Raw genomic sequence first — 23,828 nt, 5'->3', positions numbered from 1 at the left:
CACCTTGCAATCCTCAGAGGGGGCTGCAGTGGGCACTGGAGCCCAGAGTATAATGGTTAACACTTCAGAGTCTGTGACAAACTAATCTGGTCAATCCTTGGTTGTACCCCTTCTTAACTGTGTGAGTGGCTTAACCACTCCGGGCCTCCATTCTCCTGTCTGCAAGATGGGAATAATAGGAGCCATCTTATTATTATGAAGATCCCGTGTGGTGAGGTGTGTACAGGGTCCAGCCCAGGGCCCACACATCGTGAGCAATCAATAATGAAAAGTGTCCTTATTACCCAAGGCCAGTGCTCAGTAAAAAACCAGGCAAGCCAAGGGTTGTACTTTTATGGGTTGTACTTGGAGACCAGAGTGACCTTACCTTTTTCTGGAGGAGAACCCAAGAGGAAACTCGCCAAATGCATGTGGTTTCTCCCATTTGGGCTAGGGAGAACTGAAGGGGATGGTGAGATCAGCTTGTTGCATGTGACGAAGGGCTGGGGGAAGAGGAGCAGGTTTCTGCCCACTTCTCTCCCCGCCTGGTAGGGAGGAGCCCAGCAGGAAGAGCTGAGAACTTTGGCCACCAAGGCCAAACGCCAGGGGTGGCGCTCTGTGGAGCTGGTGGAATCACTGCCACGGCCTTTCCCTCAGAAGGAAGTATTCAGACATTCCTATGGATTTCAAAGGAGACTTGACTAAGCCTTCCTTTTTCTCAGGCTCCCTTCTGCTTGCTAGACAAGGCGGCAAAAGGTCAGGGAAGAACAGTGGCTTTGCCTCATTGACTCCCTGTGGCCGTGGGAAAGGGCACTGTCCTCTGAGCCTTGCTTGTCTATGTAGGCGATGGGGGCTGGAAATCAGGCTCACAAACTCCTATGACCGAGGCCAGGCAGGTAATGCAGTGAAGGATGGGACGCGGCACACAGAGGGCACATGTACCTCTAAGGCAGCTGCAGCCAGTCAGTTGTCAGCGTGCTGGAACACAGGCTCAGTACTGCTGACTTGCTTTCAAGGAAGCTTAGAAATCGGGGTTGTTATGTGAAATCTCCCAATTTAAAAAAGTTTTTAAAAAAACGCTGAGGCCCAGACAAAACACATCTGTGGTCTGGAATCGTGGCCCCCGATTTCCTCTGGGCCAGACCCCGGGTAAACAGGTGTGGGGTTTGGTACTTGTTCCTGCAAAAGGTCTGGGTGCCTGCCAAGCGTGCTCAAGCAGGAGGGACCCGTGGAGGCCCTTGTCTGGCCCCCGATTATATAGACAGGAAAACAGACCCAGAGAGAGGAAGGGCCTGGCCTGAGACCAGAAAGCGAGTTGGTCGCAGAGCCAGGACCAGAATCTGGGCCTGGATTCCCAGCCCTGGTCGTCTTTTCCCCTCCCTGGAGGAGTACCAGGAGCGCAGAGGTTAGAAGCACAGGCTCTGGGTCAGGCTGAGCTTGCTGAACAACTGAACACTGAGTGACTTGGGCAGGTCACATAACCTCCCCATGAGTCGGCTTCTTCATCTGTAAACTGGATGGTAAGAGGTCCATCGGTGAGGACTCAGTGAGATACAACATGGGAAGCTCTTGGCACAGTGAGTGAGTGCCCACTACCTGTGACTTACTGTTAGGGAAGTCACACAAACCTCACCAGACAGGGCTGGAGTACCCAGCATGATTTTCAGCAGAGCTGTCATCTGGAAAACAAGGCTGCTTGGGAAAAAAGGATCAAGGAACTGCACTCAGAAGTCATTTTTATTCAGTGTCTTACACCACATAGAGCTGTATCTGAGAGAATAAGTGGCTGGCAGAGAAGTGGCCAGAACCCTTTTGTGACTGAGAGGCTGCCTGTAGGAGGAGGCTGTGTTGGGGCAGGGGTCAGACAGATCTTGGGAAAGGCATCCAGCCGGGCTCCTGCTGCCTGGCTGCCACCCCTTGCCTGCCCATCTGCAGGGCCACGGGGCACAGACACTGGCAGAAGGAAAGCCCACAGGAGAGATGTGACTTCCCCATTGCAGCTGGGCGGTCAGACGAGGCACTGAGGGACAGTGCCCAGCCTTGCAAGGGCCTTTAGGTGTACAGGGGGGGAAAGGGCAGCTCGGCTGTTGGCTGGAGCCTGCGGAGGACAAGATGACCTTGAGATGCCAGTATCACTGGCCCCGCCAACCTCCAGGACCTCTTCAGGAAGACTGGGACACACCCTCCCTGCCACCTACCAGTTCTCCGGGCTCCAGATGGTGCCAGAAGCCTCCATGAGGTGGAAAGTGTAGGCCTGGCGTGAACGGTTGGAGAGGTTTTGCTCGCTCTTGTGCACCACTTCTCCGTGGATTAGGACAAGGGCCCCTGGTCGGGACACAGCAGGTCAGGAAGACACTCAGGGCAGGAAGGGACACAGGGCCCTTTAAGACTCGAGTGGTTCTGTTCCTCCCCATTCCCATTCCTGAAAGCTCGGGCCTGCTGCCTGCCCCAAGATCTGAAGCTCTGCTGTTGGACGCAGGTTCCCCTGGGATCCAGTCCCTTCTGCTGGGGCCTATGCCCTTGGCAAGCCTGAGCAAGGGCGTCCCTTTCCATGATGTTTGCAGAGCCAGGCGAATCTGCCCGTACTGTGCAGTCAGCTGGTATCTCGCCAGTGATCACCGAGTGGGACTTCCGTTCTTTTTCCCAAAAGGAAGAAAGGTGCTAATAGTGGGCATCTGCTGAGCGCTTGCCATGCGCCACACAGGTTCTGTGTGAACATCTTAGCTACATCGTCGCACTGGCTTCCCCTTTCTATTTGGGGAAACCAAGGTTCAGAGATTCAGTCATTTGCCCAAAGGGCTGGAAGTAGCAGAGTCTGGAATCTAGCCTGATTCGGGAGACATTGCTGTTAATCCCACTGCCTCCTGACTTCCCAGTGTCCAGTGACGCTCTCATTCTGTGACTTCACAGCCCTCAGGTGAGCTGGGCCTGGCCTCAGGGCCTTCTGCATCCAGCCTACCTCTCTGCACTGGTGTGGGTACAAAGAGGCTGTTATCCCAGGCCGGCTCTGACCCCAGGAAGCAGGTGCCAAGTGCTGAACCAGCAGGGGCCCGGACCATCCTTCTCGACACTCCACCTGCAAACCAAGATGGAGCCTTCAGCCTCTTTTTTCTGGGTCCCTCTCCCATGGTGGGTAGGGTATGAGTGGGCAGGGAGAGACAGGTGTCCTCACTGGTGTGGGAGCCGGGGATGAACCAGAGGCAGCCATTCTCCAGCGTGGCGTCCTCCACTGCGATCCACAGGCCCAACACCCGGCCCAGGGGCTCCGTGTAGAGGAAGGAGGCGTCCTGGTGAGGGGAGACTGCGGCAGGCCCACCTGGGCGTGAGGAGCCCAGTCCCACCTCACCTTGGCCTTGTTTCCCACTCCCCAATCCTCTCAGAACCCTCCCAGCCCAGTCTTCTCATGATCAGTTAGAATCTGGCCACTTCCTGGCCCGGAGACTCGAGACGAGATTTCACTTCTCAAAGCTTCATTTTCCTAAACTGTAAAGCGGCCCCAACAATAATCTACCTCATGGGGCTGTGGGAGGATTCCATGTGACGATGTATGAAAAGTGCCAGCATGGGACCCAACATTGTACTGCTTGCTAACGAGTAGCTGCTATTGTTTAATTCCAGCCAGGTAACTAAGGCCACCGTCCGTAACGAGGGACAAGCACCTCCAGCCACCAGATGATCTGCCTGGTGGTATAAGACTGGAGAGTTGAGTGTGAAATGGGGGGGACAACTGACCAAGCATCCACATTTTAAACACCTACCCCTTGTGATATGGGGCCCAGCAGGACAGAGGACCACTGAACAAAGGACCTTTGTTTGTAACAACAAAGTAAAGGGGTGCTAGTCTCACCTCCTTCCTTCCTGGGGGACCAAACTTCCAGACAGAGTCCAGAGGAAGCGGAGAGCTCCAAAACATTTGGAGGAGGAATGGCTGAAGGAAATGGGGGTGCTGGACTTGGGGACGGGATGGCCATCCCTTCAGGGGACTGTCCTCTGACTGAAGGGGGGCGGGGGGAGGTGGTCACAAGGAGGCCAGCTTGGGCTCACATAAGGAAGGAAAGGGCTGCCTGTGAGGGGGTGAGCTCCCAGTCACTGGAGGTCACCCACAAGGGAAGCCATAAAGAGTATCTGTGCATCCAGTGGGGTTTGGAATTAGATCAACAATTTCTGTGCTGAATCAGTCCTCCAAGGAACTTACTGAAATACGGATTCCCAGGCCCTGGCAGCCCTACTGACTCAAGATCTCAGGGAATGGGGTCTGGGAATCTGTATTTTTAACCAGCTAGGTGTGGTGGCCAGGTTCAGAAACCACTGTGCCAGGGGACACCTTCCCAATCCACTATTCCAGGAAGGAATGGAAGGTGGCTTCTCCTCCCTGGCCTATGACATCTTGACAAGCACCTTCCCTGCCCCAGAAGATCTGACAACCATTAATGTCCCAGATTTCCCTCCGTGGCCTTTGCTCTCTGCTCACCTTCACCGCCAAAGCGAGGTTGCTGCAAGAAAGAGAAGGGCCAGGTGAGACCAGAGGAGGGCAGGACGGAACAGGGGCTGCTCTGAGTCTTGTGGGAAGCTCTTCCTTGGCCACAGGTGTTTACCTCCAAGAATTTCACATTAGCACCCATCTATCACCCATCTATCGAGCACCTAATGTGTGCCAGGCCCAGGAGGGCTGCAAAGAGAAAAACCCCCTGCAGGGAGCCCCCGACAGGGCGCTCTCCGTCTGGCCTCGCACACGCCTAACAAAACACCAGGCAGATGTGAGGGGCAGCAGGAGAGGCTGGGACCCAGGCCGGTCCCTCTCTTCCCAAGGGAGCTGGAAGTCTTCTTGGTGGTGGCACTTAGCTGGGCTTTGAAAACTGGGAACAGAGCATTTCAATAGCTAAAGACAGGAGGAGGGAGTCCTGAAGATCCCCTTCCCTCCTGCCACTGATTTTAACTGAACCAACCAAGTGCCAGGCGCCTTAGCCAAAGAAGGCAGATTTTACATGTTCTCCCCCCATATTAATAATTCCTCCAAGAAGCAGGCTTTGGACCATTGTAAGGAGGGGCTTGGTATGAAAAATGTGCCCATTTTACAGAGGGTAAACTGAGGCCTGGGGAGGACAGGGAACTCACCTTAAAGATGTACATGCTCTGCACCACCATAGGCATCTGGAGGCCCAGACTTCTGGCCAAGGCCTGGAAGGGGGCAGAGGTCACACTGCCATCCTGCCCACACTCTCATCTGGACCCCCGCCCACCCTCGCCCTACCTCTGCTCACCTGCACCTTGGGGGAGTATGTGACACACTTGAAGACAGGGTCATGGGCGTGCAGAGCTGTGGGACAGAGGCGGGCTGATGGCCAGTCCCCACTCATCCCTCCCGTGCCTAGCCCTGGGCATCCAGACTCAGGCTTCAGTCTCACGATTCTGTGTACAGTAAGCTTTCTGCCTTTTTATAACCAAGGAATGGGCCCCACAGACACTTTCAACTCCACCCAGGCCCTTCTCCACCCATGACCTTATTCTTGACCTTTCAGCCATCTGGGAACCTCACTCCAGCCCTGACTCCCCACTCCTCAGAGGACAAAGGGCTCCAAGGGGCCAATCACTTGGTAGCACTCTCGGTACTGCCACTTATTCTATGTGCCTTGTCTCCTGTAAGCCTCAGTGTCCTCTGCACAATGGGACTAGAAGGCCTGCCCTGCCTCCCAGGCTGCCACAGGACTTGTGGGGCTCACGCATGTGCAGCCGCAGCCCAGGGCCTGGCACGGAATAGTCACTCTTCTCATTATTTGCTTTTATTGTTACTACAAAAAGTGAGGGTTGAAATGTTATATGTCAATTATACCTCATTAAAAAAAAGGGAGGGCTGGATGTATTTAATGCCACTGAATGGTACATTTCAAAATGGTTACTATGGTGAAGTTTATATTATATATATTTCGCCACAATATTTTTACAAAGCCACCATTGATATAACTTCAAGTTTAAAAATAAGCAGTCTATGACCAGCCCGGTGGCTCAGGTGGTTGGAGCGCCATGCTCCTAACGCTGAGGTCGATTCCCACATGGGCCAGTGAGCTGCACCCTCTACAGCTAAGATTGTGAACAATGGCTCTCCCTGGAGCTGGGCTGCCGTGAGCAGCTGGAGGTCGGCATAAACTACCGTGAGCAGCTATGGGCTGCTGAGAGCTGCCCCGGGCTACCATGTGCCACCATGAGCAGCTGGCAGCCAGCGTGAGTGGCCGTGAGCTGCCGTGAGCTGCTGTGAGCGGCCGACCAATGACCAGCAACCAACTGCCTCAGCCGGGGGGAGCGCAAGGCTCATAACACCAGCATGGGCCAGGGAGGTGGGTCCTACACGACTAGACTGAGAAACAAGGGCTTGAACTGAAGTGGGAGAGGTGGAGGCAGAAGAAGGGGAAAATAAAAAGGTTACAAAAGGGTTCTGCTCTAAATACACAATAAAAATATCTTAATCTATAAATCAGTTATAAAAAAAAGAAAAATAAGCAGTCTACAAAATCAATTATAATGTATGATCCTGAAAGAAAAAAAAAAAAGGTTTTCCCAGCTTGGTGGGGGGAGGGTTCTCAGAACAAAGACCAGGTCAACATGTTAGTGCTCCTTAAGGAGGCTCTAGGAATCAGTGGGACTGAGAGCCCCCGTGCCTGGGGCCTGGATCATCCCCAAGCCAGGGAGTAGAGAGTTGAGGGGTCTGCATGTGCGCAGCTGCCTAGGAGGCTCAGTGGACCCCTCTTCTCACTGCCAGGTGATCAGCATCGTAAGATGCAGAAGAGCAGGGCCAGACGGGGTGCTGTAATCAGAAACGCCATTTTCTGGGCCAATAAATTAGTCTCTAGGTAACGCCCCTACACTCTTCAGACCTCAGGTTCCCCATTTTCCCCAGGCACCAGCTTACCGTGGCCAATTTTGTTGATGGATTTCTCTGGAGGGACCAGGAAATTTCCTGTGGCACAAGAAACAGATAAAGGCAGAAGAGCTGGAGTCCAGCCTCCCCCGGGTCGCTGGCCCAGCACCCCGCCCCCAGCCGTGGAAGGGAGATACCAGAGTCCAGTGCACCCCACCACTAGGGCCCCAGCTCCGAACCTTTCTTGTCAAAAACGCCTTTCTCAAAGAAGAATCGAATCTTGTCACCACTGCTCAAGAAATAGTCTGTGCTGCCCTGCGGGGAGGGGACATCAGAGGGATTGAGAGCATCACGGGGTCAGAGCTGGGCATGGAGAAGAGGGAAGAGGACTCAGATGCTTCTCATCCCACAGGGCTTCTCAGACCTGTCTACTGAGGCACAGACAGGGAACGGGAATCCCAAGTGCCTGGCAGCATAGCCGGAAGCTACAAGCATGGAATTTCTTGGAAACCTCTTAATAAGTCACATGGCTTACACTCAATATGGTGGGATTCAAAACACAGGCACTAGAATCAAACAGGCCTGGTTCCCAGGTAGGCTTAGATCACTTGCTTTACCTCTCAAAGCCTCAGTTTCCTTGTCTGCAAAAGGTGAATAATAACAGAACTGACCTCTCCTGAATTGTTGGAAACTTCCGGTAGAGGCTGAATCTTACAGCAGTGGAGACCAAGACCCTGGAGCTAGAACACTTGGGTACAATTCCCAGCTCTGCCACTGACTGGCTGTGTGACCACGACCACATTACTGAACCTGTCTGGACTTAGTTTCTTCATAAAATATAGATGTTATCAATGGTACCTACCTCATAGGGTGTTGTAGGGATTATGAGTTGGTATACACAAAGTACTAGAACAGTCCTTGGAATGGGATTAAGTGCCATGTGAATATCTGCTTTTATTAGTAGTAGTATTACCACTGCTGCTGCTGCTGTTGCTAAATAGAAAACACTCAGCAGGGGTGGGGCTAAATGCTCGATAAATATAAGCTTGTACTAATCTTTTTCCGTTTTCTTCATAACCTCCTTGTTAATTTTAACATCATGTTTTAAATTTCTTAGCATATGAAAACGATGCTCCAAGAAGATGCCCCATGTTTTCCCATGGCTTTAGCCACCCTTGACCGCCATCATATATATCTCCCGACTTTCCTGCGTGGCATATGAGTGGAGTTGAGTGGCACCAACCCCCCAACCTGGGTTCCCCAAGGGCACAGCCCCGCCACTCACTCACATGTGCACATCTGCTCTCGTATGTGCCTGCATGACTCTCACGTGTGACCTGCCTGGCCCCTTCAAAGTCCTTCCCACTGAAAACGAAGTTTTTCCATCATTCTTAGCTCCTCTGCTCCAGGCTTAGCTAGGTGAGGGAAACAAGTCAGGGAAGTATAATAATACTGAAGATAATGATGCGAAATGTGTCAAAGGTCTTACTATAACTAATTAATTCACAAGGGAACTAGTAAGATGTTCAAAGGAGAATTCCAAAAACCACACACATACAGGCAATAACAAATGCTGGAATGAATTCACAAATCGATGCAAAACTGATCTATCTACAAGGCAATAATAATTGCATTCTGAATAATTGTAATCAGCACTGAGTAATAATTGCATTCTGCTAGACCCAGTTCATATCCATTTCTATAGACAACTATCTTATGCATTCTTGTCAGTTCTATACAATTTACAGAGTTGTAAAATGACTCAAAGACAATGAAAGGTAGAGGTAAGCTGGAAGGGAAAACTAGACAGGACACCCCCGATCTTTTTTTCTTTTAGTATCCATTTCAAAGACTTTCGCAAGATCACTAGTGAATATTGAGGGTTTACTGAGCACCAGGCACTGCGCTGAGCTCTTTATAAGCATTACAAACCAAGATACACACACTTTCTTTTCCCGTCCTCCCACCACTCCCTCACTGGTGTCTGGAGCTCCTCAGAACCTTTGAGTGACCCTGGTCGCAGGACCCCCATCTCTGCTTTCCCCACCTACAAGGCTGGAGTGCTTCCAAATGAAACTGACTATTTAGAGGAAATTATCACTCTGTAACCCTTTTTCCTTCTAAAGTCCAAGTTCTCTGGGTTGCAAAGCTTCCGGACATTGTAATTCCTTGTGTGCCCACCAGATGGCAGGAGCTCCTCGGACGCGAGTGTGAATGAGCCCCATTTAGGGGTCTGGACCACAGACAGCTTTGGCTTGGAGGCCAGGATCAGACAGGCTCATAAATTCAGACTAGGAAGAGTTAAGAGAACCCACCCATGTCTCAACTTCCCCATCTCAAACTGTACTGAGTCCTATTAGGTCACTGGAGGGAAACAAGCAGAGTTTCTAATCTCATTCTGGGGTAAGCCTTACATCAGAATCACAGGCTCGTTCTGGGTTGCTGGCAGGAGAACTGTGGAGGAAGTACAGCAGAGCAGTGAACAGCTCGGATTTGGTATCAGATCTAGGTTCCAATCCTTACTCTTACCAATTACTACCCTGTGGTTTGGGACAAGTGAGCCGAGCTCCATTTTCCCCACCTGTCAAATGGGGACCATAATTCTGACCTTATACACACATAGTGAGGAGTGAAGGAAATATGCATTTAAGGCACTTAGCCTGGAACCTGGTACATGGAAGGCTGGGGCCTAATTTGTTGTCAGAACGGCAGAGCAAGCCATGGGCCTCCAGGCTACTGCTCTGGCTGGAGACTGAGCCCCCCACTACTCCCCATCAAAGCCCAGATCCCATCACCTACCTGGGCTCGCAGCTGCTCCTCTCCCTGGGTGGAAAATTCCGTGCGGCAGTGGACAGGGACGTCCATCTTGGCCACGATCTCACCAATCCTCTGTTGCATGGCCACACACTCGTCTGCAGAAAAGAATCCTTCCAACACCAGGAATCCATCCTCCTGGAACTGCAGGCAGGAAGGAGACTCAGGCTTCCCCCAGCACTCAAATGATCTTTATGAGAACTGATTTGACCTCTCCCCAAACCCAAAGCTAAGTGAAGGCAGGACAAAGTATCCTGTTCATTGCTCTGTCCCCACCCCTGGCCCTGGTGTCTGGCAACCCAGTGAGAAGCAATTAATATTGGCTGCTGGAATGAAGGAAGGAAGAGGGGGAAGGGAAGGTGCACCCCACCTTCCCCTCCAGTGGCCTTGGGTCACGGAGAAATACAACCTCATTCGTTATTCAACTACCCTGTTTCCCAGAAAATGAGACCTAGCCGGACAATCAGCTCTAATGCATCTTTTGGAGCAAAAATTCATATAAGACCTGATATATTATATTATATTATACCCGGTCTTATAGTAAAATAAGACTGGGTCTTATATTACTTTTGCTCCAAAAAAGGCATTAGAGCTGATTGTCCGGCTAGGTCTTATTTTCAGGGAAACACGGTATTAGGTTGGTGCAAAAATAATTGCAGTTTAAAAGGTTGAAAATAATTGGAAAACCCGCAATTACTTGCACCAACCTAATAAAATTGGTTGAGCATTTACTGTGTACTAGACATGATTTTAGGAGCTGGAGATTCAGTAATGAGCAAGCCAGCCATGATGCTTGCCCTCCTGGTGCTTACAGACTAGCAAAGGAGATCAAACAAACCAACACACAGGAGAACATACTATCACAAACTGCTGAGTGCAAGGAGGGAGAGGGGCAGTGAGAGAACTAAAGGCATAAGAGTCTAATGTAAACCAGATGGGGAGGATGGAGGGGTCTCAGGGCAGCATCTCTGAGGAAGTGACCTTTAAAGGGGACCAGCAGAATAATGGGAGTCAAAAGACAGGGAAGCGCATTCCAGATGAGGAAGCAGGAAGTGTGACGCCCCTGAGCAAGGGAGGAACAGGAGGAATTGGGAGCAGAGTGAGGGTGGGAGTAGAGGGAGGCAGCCGGGTGGCAGGGGCGGGCCAGGCTGGCTGGGCTTTATCCTGAGTGCAGTGGGCAGCCAGTGGGCAGTTAACACCGATGGCTTATTCTGATTTGCCTCCAGTCCTCTTACTCTGAGGCTATTGATAAAGATAAGGAGAGCAGGGATAGCTACAAGTTTGCTTGCAGAGCATTATAGTCTTAACCTGAACAGGGGCATTGAAAGTCACCTGAAGCCACTGTGAAGTGTCTGATTTCCAACTACTGACACCACCCCCATCCCTCCTTCCCTCCCTCCCTCCCCCATGGATGCTCTTCCCGGCTTCCACTCAAGGCTTCCACTCAGGCACAGATTGTTGAGACCTCATGACCACCCACCACGGGCCCTTCTGTCTCTGGGCAGCTCTGCCTGATAGAAACTAATCCTCATCTCAGTATCAAACCGAAAATTGCCTCCTTCAGAACTGGGTCATCCACAGCTAACGCTCCTGTGATCCCTAAACACACTCATTGAATTCTTAAGAAGTTGGGGGATTAGCAAATAGGGGAGCAAAGATGCCTGTATGGGGGTATTCACTGAGGCTTGTTTACTGACAGCAATAAATCAGAAGTAGCAAGGGGAACCGTTCAACAAAGTGTGGTCTGTCTATCAGGGACACGACACAGCTGAAAAACATCATGTGGTAAATAATATTTACTGACATGGGAATATGTCCCTGATTTTTTTTTTTTTAAAAAGCTGAGCACAAATTAGTGTCCCAGCCATCATGAGAATTTGGGCATATGGCAATCACTCAATATGCAATAAGCGGTAGCTATTATGATGGACCTTATAGAGATTCTAGATATTGTATCAGCGTAAGAATTTGTGGGTGAATTAAAATTAACTTCTTTTCTGTATTTTTTCTCTTGCCATCAGGAACAATAAGGGTCATGTTATTTAAAAGTCTGTGGTTGCTCTAATTCCTTCAAGTTAGTCTTTGAAAGCACGTGGGACCCTGGAGCCCGAGCCTGGCTCCGGAAGCGGTCGGCCCCTCCTTGGCCCCGCCCCCCGGACCCCCGGACCCGCGCCGGCTCTGGCCCCGCCTCCCCCTCCCCGCAGGCCCGGATCCCGGCCCCGACTGGCCGATCCCAGTGCTTTATTACGGGTTTCAGTCACAGACACACACATTCCCTCCCACCCCGGTCCTGCGGTCTGGATGTCCCCGGGCTGTGTGTGGAGAAGTTAGAGGTCGTGGGTGGGAACCAACCACTCTGAGCTTGTTTCCTCTTCTGAAAAATGGCAAGGGCTGGGGTTGAGTTCCAGGGAACTGGGCACTACTAGAGGTTTGGAGGGGCTCCCCACTCTTACCTGACCCTCCCAGCCCCATCCTGCAGGCCCCTACCTTCTGGAGCTGCGAGAGGCTCAGGCAGGCCATGAGAAGCAGGCTGGGCTCACGGTAGCTCTGCTGCGTGCTGAGCCCAAGGCTGGAGAGGAAGAAGGTCAGGAGGGGTGAGTGGATTGAGCCTGGGAGTCACAGAGGACTTAACCCTTCCCTACCCAGAGAAAACCCAATCCCTGCCCTGCCCCCGCCCCAGCCTGGGCCCCCTCCAGGCTGACCCCTAGTCCTTTCCAGCCCCCTCTGACTTTTGTGCCTGGAGGGGCCCTTGCCTCTGCCCTGACCCCAGACACTGGGTCCGTCCTCCCTGCTCATCCAGGATTAGCTCTTTCTGGTCTCCTTCCTGGCCTTTCACTGCTCTCTCCCACTTTCTTTCCAGAAACCACTGGGGCTGGCTGCTTACCAGGTGCCCAGAAGTTGAATTCCAGGAGTATCTGGGCAAAGAAGCTGGGCCGACAGCAGGACACCTGAATGCCAGTCCAGATGCCACCACTAACTGTGACCTCCAACAGTTGGGGATTAGAAAGTTCCCAGGCCACCAGAATCAACACGTGGGGGGAAGGGGAGGGAATGCAGTGTGGGTCTGGGGGGCGTGCACACCAGACTGGCCCTGTGTGACTGCATTCCAAAGGTGGAAGAGGTCCTCAGGGAGTTGTCTGGGCCCTTCCCAGCTCTGAAATTCTCTAGGTCCTGGGAGGATTATGGAAGGGAGGCTGTATATTAGCTGGCAGCTCAGAGGAAGGTAGAAGATAAAGGGGATCTTAGAAGAAGGAAGGGGCTAGGGAGTGGGGGCTTGGATATTCAGCATGAAGGAGAGCCATGGTTCCTGTTCCCCCCCACCCCCAGGCCCATGATGTTTGGTGTCTCGAGTTAGGCTGGTCCAGTGGAGGCCAGAGGTTGGAACAGCACACATACACCCACCCGACTAGCTGGCCCTGCTCAGTAGACAGGCTATTCTGGCTGCAGCTCTGAAAAGCAGCACTGGCCTTCCCTGAAATGATGCTTTCTGAATGGTGAAGGGACAGAGTGTCTCGGGAGTGAGCACGAGGACACAGCTCAGCCCCCAGGAACCTTGGCCCAGAGTCACATTGTGTTTTCTGGGCCACCGCACTGGGAGTTGCTGCTTGCCTCGCCAGGCTCCTGAGGCTGCAGGGACAAGAGGTTCAGAGGGGTTAGGCTGGGTGAGGAGGGCAGGCAAAAGAACCATGTGGGAAATACAGCGGAGACTCAGCTCTCTGTGCTGGCCCCTTCTGATGCAGCCACTCAACAGAGGCATGTGCCAGGAATATAGTGAGGGTCCATTGGGGTGGACTAGCAAATCCCCTGGGAACCCCACCGAAGGCTTGTGGTGGCGAGTCAATGAGGCAGACTGGGGTCAGTCCCAACACGCGCCTTACTTGCCCCATCTGTAACTTGGGGATAAGAAGTACCTTTTGTAAGGAGGGCGATGCTTTATTGCTGATAAAGAGCCTGACGCAGGGCCTGGCTCTTAGTAAATGCCTACCAACTATTCACCAAAAATGAGCAGGGGCTGTACTGGGTAGGATGTGAGGGTATTTTAATTTTATTTTTTGAACTTCCCCAAGTTTTCCAATTGCTGTTGTAATCAGGAAAAAGACCACCACTGTGGTTTTAAGTGGGGTGGCGAGTCCTAGGGTGGGGGGTATGAAAGGGGGCGGAGCTGGGCCTCCCTCGATTTTGTTCATTCAAAGCTCAGCCTTTGAGAAGTGGGTGGGTGGTGTTTGTTTTTTCCAAAAGCTAACCAGCTCCAGATCAAACATTCCTGCTCTGAGCACTGGTGGCCCCAAGGCTGGGGTGAGGGCACGGGAGTTGATAGGGAGGGGCCAGACCAGACAGGAAGGGAAGGCCTCCACTGTGGGGACCCAAAGGGGCTTAGAGGGGGTCGTGGCCCGTTGCTCAGTCTCCTAGTCAGAAAGCCGACAACAGGGGCAGAGGGACAAAGTCCTGAGGTCACCTGCAGGGGTCAGAGCCCATGGAGTTAGGGGGGACAGACTCTGGCCTGTCCCAGAGGAGGTACCCAAGCAACAGGTAAGGCCTCATTGCTAAGGACGTCAGACCCAAGGGCATTTCTCCTTCACTGAAAGACCACTGCCCCAGGGCCCCTACGTCAGCCCAGCAAACCTCGCTGGTCCAGGATAAAGATGTCGTTTATTGGGTACTAGGAGCCAGGTCCTCTGCTGAAAACTCCCCCGACCTGCATAATTATCGTGCATAAGCCTCGGGACAATCCTGCAAGATTGCCAACACCATCCTGACTTCACAAAGGAGGAGACTGAGGCCCAACATCAGATAAATAGTAGAGCTAGTATCTGAAGGCAGCTCTGCCCATCTCCCTGAGCCTCCGCTCTGGACCCCAGCACCTGCAGCAGGCCCTCAGAGGGGCTGGGAGCAGGTCGGGCCCTCCCATGTGACTTCAGCCCCACCTTTGCAGAGCCTGGGGGACTGGCTGTTGGTATTACAGGGACCTATGAGAGCACCGAGTGGGAATTCCCATTGTACAGATGGAGCTATGGAGGCCACGGGAGGGAACGAGCCTGCCCAGCTTCATGTAGGGAATGACTGAACTGTGACAAGGACCTCAGACTACTGGCTCCCGTTTCAGTGCCTTCCCCTCCCTCCCCCTTCCCATCAAAGCCCATGAGGGCCCAAACCACGACTGGGCCGGCAGAGAATATGCGGGCTGTGGAAGCCCTGGCTGGGGCCCACGCCTGACACGTCACAGCCGCTCTGTCCAGCTCACGTCCACAGGATGGGGAGAGGAGCAGAGTTAACTATCTTGTAGGTCCACAATAAGTACTCACTCAACAAACTAGTCCACAGAGCCCAGCTGGCCTTGGAGCTGAGGGGAGGGCCCCCCACAACATGGAGGCCTCCGAAGGCTACTTTCTGTTACAGATTTATTTGATATTTGAATGAGTCTACAAGTTCAGACCCACATGTAACGGATTGCTTCATGGTTGTCAGAGGCTACTGTGCGTTATTTCTGAGGATTATATCCGATGACACGACGCAGGAAACACAAATGGACAAATAGACATAATTGTTAAGACAAGAGACGCTAAAACGTGCCTTAGTGTCCAAGTGATTGATCTAAGGCGGGGACCCCAGTGACTGATCTAAAGTGAGGTGGCTTCCCGCCCCCAGGTGCTGAGTGGGCCACGTGTGCCAAGGCACCTGGGACAGAAATTGGAACCAAAACCTGGAGAGCCTGCTCTTCTAGCGGCGATGTCCCCACCTGTGACCCCGCCTCCAACAGTCTGTTCTGAAGGACCAGGTGGGGACAAGGTTGATGTAAGCAGCTGAGGCTAGTGGTGGCACTGGGCAAACTCATGATACATGAGGTGGGAAAGCAGAGTCCGGGCGAGGTAGCTCCTCTCGGCTCCTTAACACTGTGATGAGGGAGGGGTGGGGAGGATGGAGCACCGTTCATCCGGGGATTAGCCAACCCGCGTCTCCTCCCCTCTTGGCAGCTCCAGAACGTTCCCTTTGGCCAAAAGCCACAAAAATGGGCGCCTGCCAAGACACATGGAGGAGAAAGAAAACAAGACACCAAAAACAAAACAAAACAAAAAAATCCCCGCCTTAGGGGAGGAGAGGAACAAACAGAACTCTGGACCAAGGTCACACCACATTTGGAAGACATCCTGCAGCCTGCACCCCAGGGGGGAGGAAACGCAATTCAGTGTCTTGCTGCTCTGTTCAAGGAACAGTTTCCCCCCACCACCCCCAACTCCAACTCACTGGCCTTTAGTGTTGCTTTTTGGGTGGTTTTTTTTTAGCTTTTTTCTTTTTAATACCCAAACCCTTCATTTTCAAAGCTTAAAAAATTTTTACTTAAAAAAAAAAAGAAAACACATCTAAAACTGATGAGGCAAGCCCCAGGCCTGGCCTTTCCACCTGGTGGCCTGCTCTCCCATGGCCGTGCCGCCAGAGCCCAGCCTGGCACCACTGGGGCAACCGTCCCACAGCTGGTTCACCCTGGACCACTCTGTTCAAGGCTGGGTGGGCACTAATTGCTGGCGGCATCACCACAAAAGGAAAAGGGAAACACAGCCCACCCTTCCTTAAACACCCCCCATCTGAGCTGAACATACTTGGGAATGTATAAGTTATGGGGGTCAGGGGGGCGAGGAGGTGGAGAAAAATAAATACCAAGAGCTAAGTAGACGTCCCTGGACCTCTGGCTTCGGCTCAGCCTCGGGGGCAGAGATGGCCTCCAGGGAGGAGGCCCTGATTGTCCAAACACTGCGCTGGGGGACAGAGCTCCCCAGCAGGCGCCTGCCCTGGGGGGCATGAGTTTCAGAGGGAGCAAAGGGGCCAGCCCCTCGGGTACTGTGCTGTCACCCCGACCCCAGGCTCCTGCCCCGGCGGAGGCTGGGCTGGCTGTCCCGGGGCTCCGGGTCCCAGGGCCGGAGGCCCCCTGGTGGTCCCTGTGCTCGGCCGCTGCCATGGCTCAGGCTTGCTCCTTGTCGGCCCTCCAGAGCCGCTCCTTCACCTCGGGGGGCAGCGTGTTGAACAGGTCCTCCTCCACCACCAGACCGCTGCGCTTGAGCAGCGGGCACTCGCCCAGCTCCACGGGCAGGCACTCCAGCCGGTTGCCCCGCAGCTCGATCTGGGTCAGGTTGGTCAGCTCGCCCACCCTGGAGGGCAGTGACTGCAGCACGTTGTTGCCCAGGTGCAGGGCCCGCAGCTTCCGGCACTGGAAGAGCTCTGGGGGGAGCGCCTCGATCTGGAGCGGAAGGAAGGAGCAGGGGGAAAAGTGAGGTGGGCACAGCTCAGACCTCGGGGCCTCCGGCCGAGGCTTCCCTTCCCGCCCTCCCTCCCTCCCCCAGCACCTTCTATGAGGCCCATTTCAGCTCACTCGGCCCAGCACCAGCACAATCTGGGCCAAAATCTGGCTCACTTCCACCTGTATGTATACTTTAGGTCTCAGCTTTGCAGTCACTTCCTCCAGGAAGCCTTCCCTGACCCCCTGGGGCATCTATGGCACCCATGTCCCACCAATAGCACTGATCTCTCCATGGCCAAACTGAGTGAGCACCTGTCACCAGAACTGTGGGCTCTGAGAGGGCAGGTGGGTCCACCTTGTTCCCTGCTGTCTCCCAGCGTCTGGTCCCCTAGGAAGCATACCACACCAGCCAGCTACTACCAACTCCACCCCCTCCTCCAACACCCAGGGATCACCAGGAGCCAGGTGCTGGGAGACACCTGTTGCTGGTCCTGCCTGGTTTAAGAACAATTTTGAAAGCAGAGCAGCATACTGAGAAAAGTCCACACCTCTAAATGTTGCTGAGAACTGGGAGAGCTCACCAATAGGGGTGAGAATCCCAGCTGTGTCATTTTCCCTTCCTGGGCCTCAGTTTCCTCACCTGTCAAATTCACAGGCTGATCATGAGTGCAGGGAGCCCAGTATTGGCCATTTGGCGTCCCCTCCTTCTGATTTTGCAAAATTTGAATAACAGGCAACATCCATTAGCAGCTCACTACATGGACAGGGCAGGGCAGGCTCGCTCTGAGACTATTAATTTATTGAACCCTCGGAACTACCTGTAAATACTCTATAAACACTCTTCGCATTTTACAGATGGGGTAACTGAGGCCCTGAAGAAGCTAACTTGCCTAGCAGTTCACGGCTGGAAAGTGGTGAAGCCAAGTTGAACCTGGTTCAACAGCTCACACTCCGCTGAGTATTCACACTTGGATGAATAAGGAGCAAACAAGTGTGGACACGCTGTGTCTCCTGGCACCCAGGATGAGCTCCCTAAATGCCAGCTTCTCCCCTGCCCTTCTGTGAATGTCAGCTATAAACATTGATTCTTATTGAGCCTATTTGTCCTAAAATGACCTCTTTCAGATGTGATGGGCGGGAGGGACCCTACCAGCTCTGAGGTTGCTCTGTCACTGTCCCCATTTTCCTGCTGAGGAGGCTGAGGCCGGGAAAGGTGAAATGCAACGTGTCCAAGGGTGCAGAGCCAGGAAGGAGCCTCCAGCAGCCCCAGACACGGAGGCAGGCAGCCCCCGAAATCCCCTGCCCAGGAAAGGACATGCCTTTTCCAGTGTCACTCAGATTGGAGAGTTCAGGCACGCCAGACCTCGGACCACTTAGATGCCTGCCTCCCTGCCTCTATGACTGCAAACCAACCTGTGTCCTCCATATACCAGAGATGGTGGCAAATCTTGTTCCTCTCCCCCAAATTAAAACTGTGCATACGTGGGAGAGTGAACGAGGGAGAAGGTCAGATCCCAGGTTGCTTCCCTCTGGAGAATCTGCCCCCAGAGCCTGGGACCCACCCATTGATCAGGAAAATTGGGCTCCTGGGCAGAAGCAATGTTTGGAGAGTACCAAAAACCCCAACCCTTGTTTAATACGTGTAAGGGGGATCACGTGGCTCCCTCAGAGCACAGTGTGGGCCAGATTTCTGCAGGGCCCCACACACCCAGGATGGAGTGTGCGCTCTCCTCTCTGAAAACCTGTGCCTCCTCCAGCGTCCTGTCTCAATGATCCTCCACCTATCCAGACAGCCACGTAAGAAACCTGGAGTCACCCAGACAACTCCCTTCCTCCCCATCCAACCCAGCCCACATCCTGTGGGTTCTACCTCCAAAGTCTCTCGGAAATCCGCCGGTGTCTCCCCATCCCCGGCAGTCTTTACCAGTGCAGGCATGTATCACCCCTGCTGCTGCGGGGTCTCTATAACCCCAGGATGGCTTATCATGCCCCCCGAGCCACCCCCTTGCACCGCAGCAAGAGCCATCTCTCTAAATTGTAAGTCAGCTTGCTCCTCTATCCACTTAATCAGCAAGAATTCGGTGAACATTTGCTACATGTCAGGCATTGAACGAAAGCGCCAAGGTCCTTATCATGAGAGCTTAGGGCCTGGCAAGGAGAACGGACATGAAATAAATAAAACTATGATCATCCAAATAGAAGTGGGAAGAACAGGACACTCCTACCAGCCCTGGTGAACAGCCTGGCCCCTGCCCTCAGGGGAAAGTCCAAATTGTAGGAGAGGTTCACTGCTCCTCCCCAGCCGCTTCCAGTTACTTCTGGACAGGACCTACTACACTCTCCCTTTCGTCTCGCCTGGTTAACTCTTCCTCATCCCTCAGAACCAGGTGAAATGTCCCTTCCTCCAGGAAGCCCGCCAGCCCTGGGTTAGTGTGGGTTGAGGCCACTCTGTGCTCCCAGGCGCCTCGTGGCCCAGCGTAGCTCTCGTCACACCGTGCTAATTGTTGGTTACTTGTCTTTCCCCATGAGATGTTGAGCTCAGGATGGGTGGCCCGTGGGCCTTGTTCATCCCTGTGTCCCCACCACCTCATTCCACACTAGGAGTGCTCAAGAAAAAAACCATTTGCCAAATCAATGAACGAATGATTGAGTGGATGAAGGAATGACTGCCTTATCAAGGTATTCCTTAGCATAAGTTTAAACCTCAGAAAATAGTAGTCAAGGGCCATCCAGTGGCCCACAAGGAACCATCAAGGCCCAGAGGGAAGGAGAGGGGCTCTGGCTTAAAAGGAGGAGCCAGACTAGGACGGCCCAAGTGAGCTAGTTTCCCTATAAGGCTTCTGGCATTCCAGGGGCGGGGACAGGATGTGATTAAGCAGTGCAAGAAATAGGGTGTCAGAGGGTCTCCTTCCTGGGGACAGTGTGCCTGCCTGCCGCCAGCTCCTTTCCTGAGAAGTGACCTCAGCCAAGAGGCATGACCTAACAAGCATGCTGGGGGTGAGGAGCTGGGGTGGGGGGCAGAACAGGGAACCAGGCTGGACACTGGCTGTACCCTCCCCCTGCTGGAGGCCCCATCAAGCCCTGTGCCCTCACCGCTCCCGACAGAGCAGGACACAACAGGCGTTCCAAAGGGTTGTGGGATGACCACATCTGACCCAACTCTAGGGGCAATCTGGCCCCATACTGTGCTCTGAGGGAGCCACATGGGCCCCTTACACGTATTAAACAAGGGTTGGGGTTTTTGGTACTCTCCAAACATGGCTTCTGCCCAGCAGCCCAATTTTCCTGATCAATGGGTGGGTCCCAGGCTCTGGGGGCAGATTCTCCAGAGGGAAGCAACCTGGGATCTGACCTTCTCCCTCATTCACTCTCCCACTTATGCAGTTTTAATTTGGGGGAGAAGAACAGGATTTGCCACCATCTCTGGTATATGGAGGACACAGGTTGGTTTGCAGTCAGAGAGGCTTAGGGAAGAAGGAAAGGGGCGTCTAAGTGGTCTGAGGTCTGGCGTGCCCAGACTCTCCAATCTGAGTGACACTGGAAAAGGCGTGTCCTTTCCTGGGCGGGGGATTTCGGGGGCTGCCTGCCTCCGTGTCTGGGGCTGCTGGAGGACTGTGCCCTGCATAGGCTGACACAGAGCACGTGCTCTCTAACCGACAGGGCTGCTCCATGCCGCTGCCTGCAATGGAGGCGCAGAGGTGTGGCTGAATCAGGGCCCTCCCATTGGTCTCCCAGCCCTTGGCCACGGACTTCCAGACTTCCATCACCATCCACCTCACTATGAGTCTCCACCCTGAAAGTAGGGATGGGAAGATCTGTTCTTTCCAAGATCTGTTCTGGCCTTTCCCTGCAGGTCGCTAGGAGGAGTGGACAGGGGGAAGTCACCCCAGAGGCTGTGACTTTGTTTCCACGGCAAAGGCCAGACCACAAAGCCACAGGAGCACCTGCCCTCCATCCCACCCGCCTGCCTCTGTGGAGCTGCCCTTGCTTCCCAGGCCAGGCGAGGGGCTAGTGCCCAGGTGCCACTGCACAGGGACTGCCAACGGTCTTGAGGGTGTCTCCAGGGCGTGGCCTCCCACACCGCCGCCCGCAACAGTTTGCACTATTTCCTCTCCAGAGAGGCAAGTGACAATTCAGCCCCAGCTAAGCCCAGCTCTGCTCTCCGCCACCCCCCAATGCAGAGGGGAGGGGTGAGAGAGGTGCTAGGAGCCGTGGAGACGGTTTGGCTTCACCTCGGTGGGCAGCAGCCACCACACAGTGTCTGTCCCTGGTGGGCCCACATTGGTCCTTCAGCTCCAAATCTGGTCGTGGACAAGCTGAGGAAAATACCACCAGCTCCAGGCTAAGTCCTGTCTCCCATAACCCAGCCCCAAGAGCATGAGAGGACCCCCAGCCTTGAAGCTCCTGTCCCTGCACATCCCTGCCTACGAGGAACCTGCAGCAGGGCAGCTCGGGGACGGGCCCCACTGGACCACACCATCCCTCCTGGCAGGAGAACTCGGCGGCGCGCAGCCGAGGCGGGCTCCCAACTGCACGGATCCGGATCCAGCTGGTCTGGAGTGGGGCCCGGGGACTCTCTTTTCAACAAGCTCCTTCCGGGTTCTGGGAACCACACGTGAGGTCCTGAGACACTGGGCCTCCAGAGCAACCCATCCCCTGTGGGCCACCCACGGCCAGGCCACTCACCCGGTTGGCCGTGACGGCCAGGTTCTGGAGGTTCTGCAGGAGGCCAATGTCGGCGGGGAGGAAGGTCAGGTTGTTGTGGCTGAGGTCCAGGTAACGCAGCTTGCGGCAGTAGAAGAGCTGCGGGGGAATCTTCTCAATCTTGTTGCGGTTCAGGTAGAGGCGCTCCAGGTTGGTGAGGTTGCCCACCTGGATGGGGATGTAGGCGATGTGGTTGTACCACAGCTTAAGGCAGGTGAGGCGGTGCAGGTGCTGGAAGCTGATGATCTCCTCGATGGTCTTGAGGTTGTTGTCCTTCAGGTCGATCTCCTGCAGGTTGTGGAGGCTGAAGATGGAGTGGGGGATGCGCTCCAGGTCGCAGCGGATGAGCTCCAGCTCGGTGAGGTTCACCATCTTCTTCAGGCTGTTGAGGACGATGAGCTTGGTGCCCTCGTTGTTGATGGACAGCTTCTGCAGGTGCACGCCCACGTCCGTGACCACCTGCGGCAGCTTGCTCAGGTTGCTCTTGAGCCGCAGCACCTTGAGACGCTTGAGCTCGCGCAGCCCGTCGATGACGATGTAGCGGTTGTTGTCGGCGCTCAGGTTGCCCGTGAGGTGCAGCTCCTCCAGCGTCTTCAAGCTGTAGATCCAGAGCGGGATCTCCTTGATGTCCGTGAACTTGATGTGCAGCGCCCGCAGGTTCTCGCGCAGGAAGGCCAGGGCGGGCGCCTCGATCTTGGCCGCCGTGTGGTACAGCCACAGCTCCTGCAGGCCCGTGAGCTGGGCAATGCTGGGCGGGATGGTCACATCTGGGATCAGCTCCAGCTTCAGCACCTCCAGCTCGGTCAGGTCGAACACGGTGTCGGGGATCCCGCTGAGCATGAACAGGTGCAGCTCCAGCTTGTCCTGTGCGTTCCGGGTGAGCCGCTGCCGCAGCTTGTCCAGCGTCCACTCGTTGTTGAGGTTCAGCTGCCGCAGCTTGTTCTCGCTCACCTCCGACAGGAAGACGGCGAAGCGCTTGGAGTAGAGCGGGTCGTACTGGTCGATGAGGTGCAGCATGAAGGCGAAGTCGTTCTTGACGTCGGGGATGTCGCTGTAGCTGCTCTCCTCGCGGATGGACTCGAACGAGTACTTCTTGAGGGAGCGTCGCAGCATCCACCAGAGCGTGTACATGCAGATGAGGCCGTAGAAGATGACCAGGCTGATGTAGAAGGACGCCAGGATCTTGAAGAGCGTGGCCAGGGGGTGGGCGCAGCGGTAGGTGCGGTAGCCCGTCAGGCTCTCGATGTCCACGGTGCAGTCCACGTCGAACTTGATGTTGTGCACGTAGTAGACGGTATAGCAGATGATGAGGATGAACTTGATCACCTTGATGATGGTCTGCCGCATGTACAGGCGGTACACGATGTCCCCTTCCTCCACGTGGGTCCGGAACTTCTTCACCTTCTCGAACAGCGCCTTGGCCTGCTCGCCCTCCTTCTTGTCCAGCACGCCCGTCTCCGAGCGGTCCACGATGCCCTGCTCGATCCGAGACTTGGTCCGCTGCAGCATGGGCACGGTGGCCTCCACGTCCTCGCTGACCGTCGACGACTTCTTGTCCATGGAGCCGTTCATCTTGCTGAAGGCCGGCTTGGGGTCGCTCTCCTCCACCACCGTCTCCGACAGGGCCCGCGTGGTCCAAGGCGAGTCGAAGCACTTAAGCAGGATAGACACAAAGTGCTCCAGCTTCGAGCTGGTGCGCGGGAACTTGAACCAGAAGTTGCTGCAGGCCAGGAAGATAAGCGTGTGTAGAAGCACCAGGTAGGGGAAGTACTTGGCAAACCAGTGCAGACGGTTCTCGTAGCACACGGCGTCCACATAGTTGTACTGGTGCCGATCCAGGTCGTATTTGATGCCTGTGGGGCCCGTGTCAGGGGTCGGCAGGATCGTGGCGTTGGGGTAAGTGGGCTCTGGGCCTGGGGCCACCCAGCCCCGGAACGAGTCGTTGCAGGAGTCCTTGGTGACCCACTTGCAAGGCAGGCAGATCATCTTGTCCTGGGTGACTTGCAGCGTGCCCCCAAAGACCGCGATCATCAGCATGACGATGGAGATGTAGTCAGTGAACACGTCCCACCACGGCTTCAGGATCCGGTACGCCGGCTGCGTGTCCGCAAAGTAGCGGAGCTCCGTCACCGGAATCATGGCTCAACCTGAAAGGGACCCACAGGAGGGGTTACTGCGGGGTGGCCCGGCTTTCTGGGACCCAGGGGTCAGGGGAAGCAGACAATGGACTTATTGTCCAAAGTTCTA

The 23,828-nt window shown here is 54.3% G+C and overlaps 2 protein-coding genes across 7 annotated transcripts in view; both read right to left on the bottom strand.

The window, feature by feature from the left end:
- Positions 1-1,698: 1,698 nt before the first annotated feature.
- PHYHD1 (phytanoyl-CoA dioxygenase domain containing 1) lies at positions 1,699-16,434 on the bottom strand. 5 transcript variants are annotated; one of them, XM_019728791.2, is made up of 12 exons: positions 16,301-16,434; positions 12,134-12,215; positions 9,632-9,790; positions 7,072-7,147; positions 6,884-6,931; positions 5,241-5,296; positions 5,095-5,157; positions 4,451-4,472; positions 3,152-3,280; positions 2,939-3,055; positions 2,178-2,304; positions 1,699-2,077 (listed from the first exon to the last, which is right to left on the bottom strand). In XM_019728791.2, the coding sequence occupies exons 2-12, from the start codon at positions 12,164-12,166 to the stop codon at positions 2,032-2,034; spliced, it is 876 nt and encodes a 291-aa protein (XP_019584350.1). In that variant the 5' UTR covers positions 12,167-12,215; positions 16,301-16,434; the 3' UTR covers positions 1,699-2,031. The 5 variants fall into 5 exon arrangements, with proteins under 5 accessions (XP_019584350.1, XP_074187266.1, XP_019584346.1 ...); XM_074331165.1 differs by lacking the exon at positions 16,301-16,434 and adding an exon at positions 12,531-14,887 and having other exon boundaries at positions 12,100-12,215; XM_019728787.2 differs by lacking the exon at positions 16,301-16,434 and adding an exon at positions 12,531-14,887.
- The window catches only part of LRRC8A (leucine rich repeat containing 8 VRAC subunit A), a 24,976-nt gene continuing 16,176 nt past the window's right edge, over positions 15,029-23,828 (bottom strand). For both annotated transcript variants that reach the window (XM_019728771.2, XM_019728768.2), the window contains exons 3-4: positions 21,564-23,728; positions 15,029-16,877 (exon numbers count right to left, since the gene is read on the bottom strand). In XM_019728771.2, the coding sequence (XP_019584330.1) occupies positions 16,602-16,877; positions 21,564-23,720 (2,433 nt within the window). In that variant the 5' untranslated portion in view covers positions 23,721-23,728 and the 3' untranslated portion in view covers positions 15,029-16,601. The remainder of the gene's footprint in view (positions 16,878-21,563; positions 23,729-23,828) is intronic.

This window comes from Rhinolophus sinicus, linkage group LG04, assembly GCF_036562045.2.
Source record: "Rhinolophus sinicus isolate RSC01 linkage group LG04, ASM3656204v1, whole genome shotgun sequence".
Classification (NCBI taxonomy): Eukaryota; Metazoa; Chordata; class Mammalia; order Chiroptera; family Rhinolophidae; genus Rhinolophus; species Rhinolophus sinicus.
This window is presented reverse-complemented; position numbering and strand designations above follow the sequence as displayed.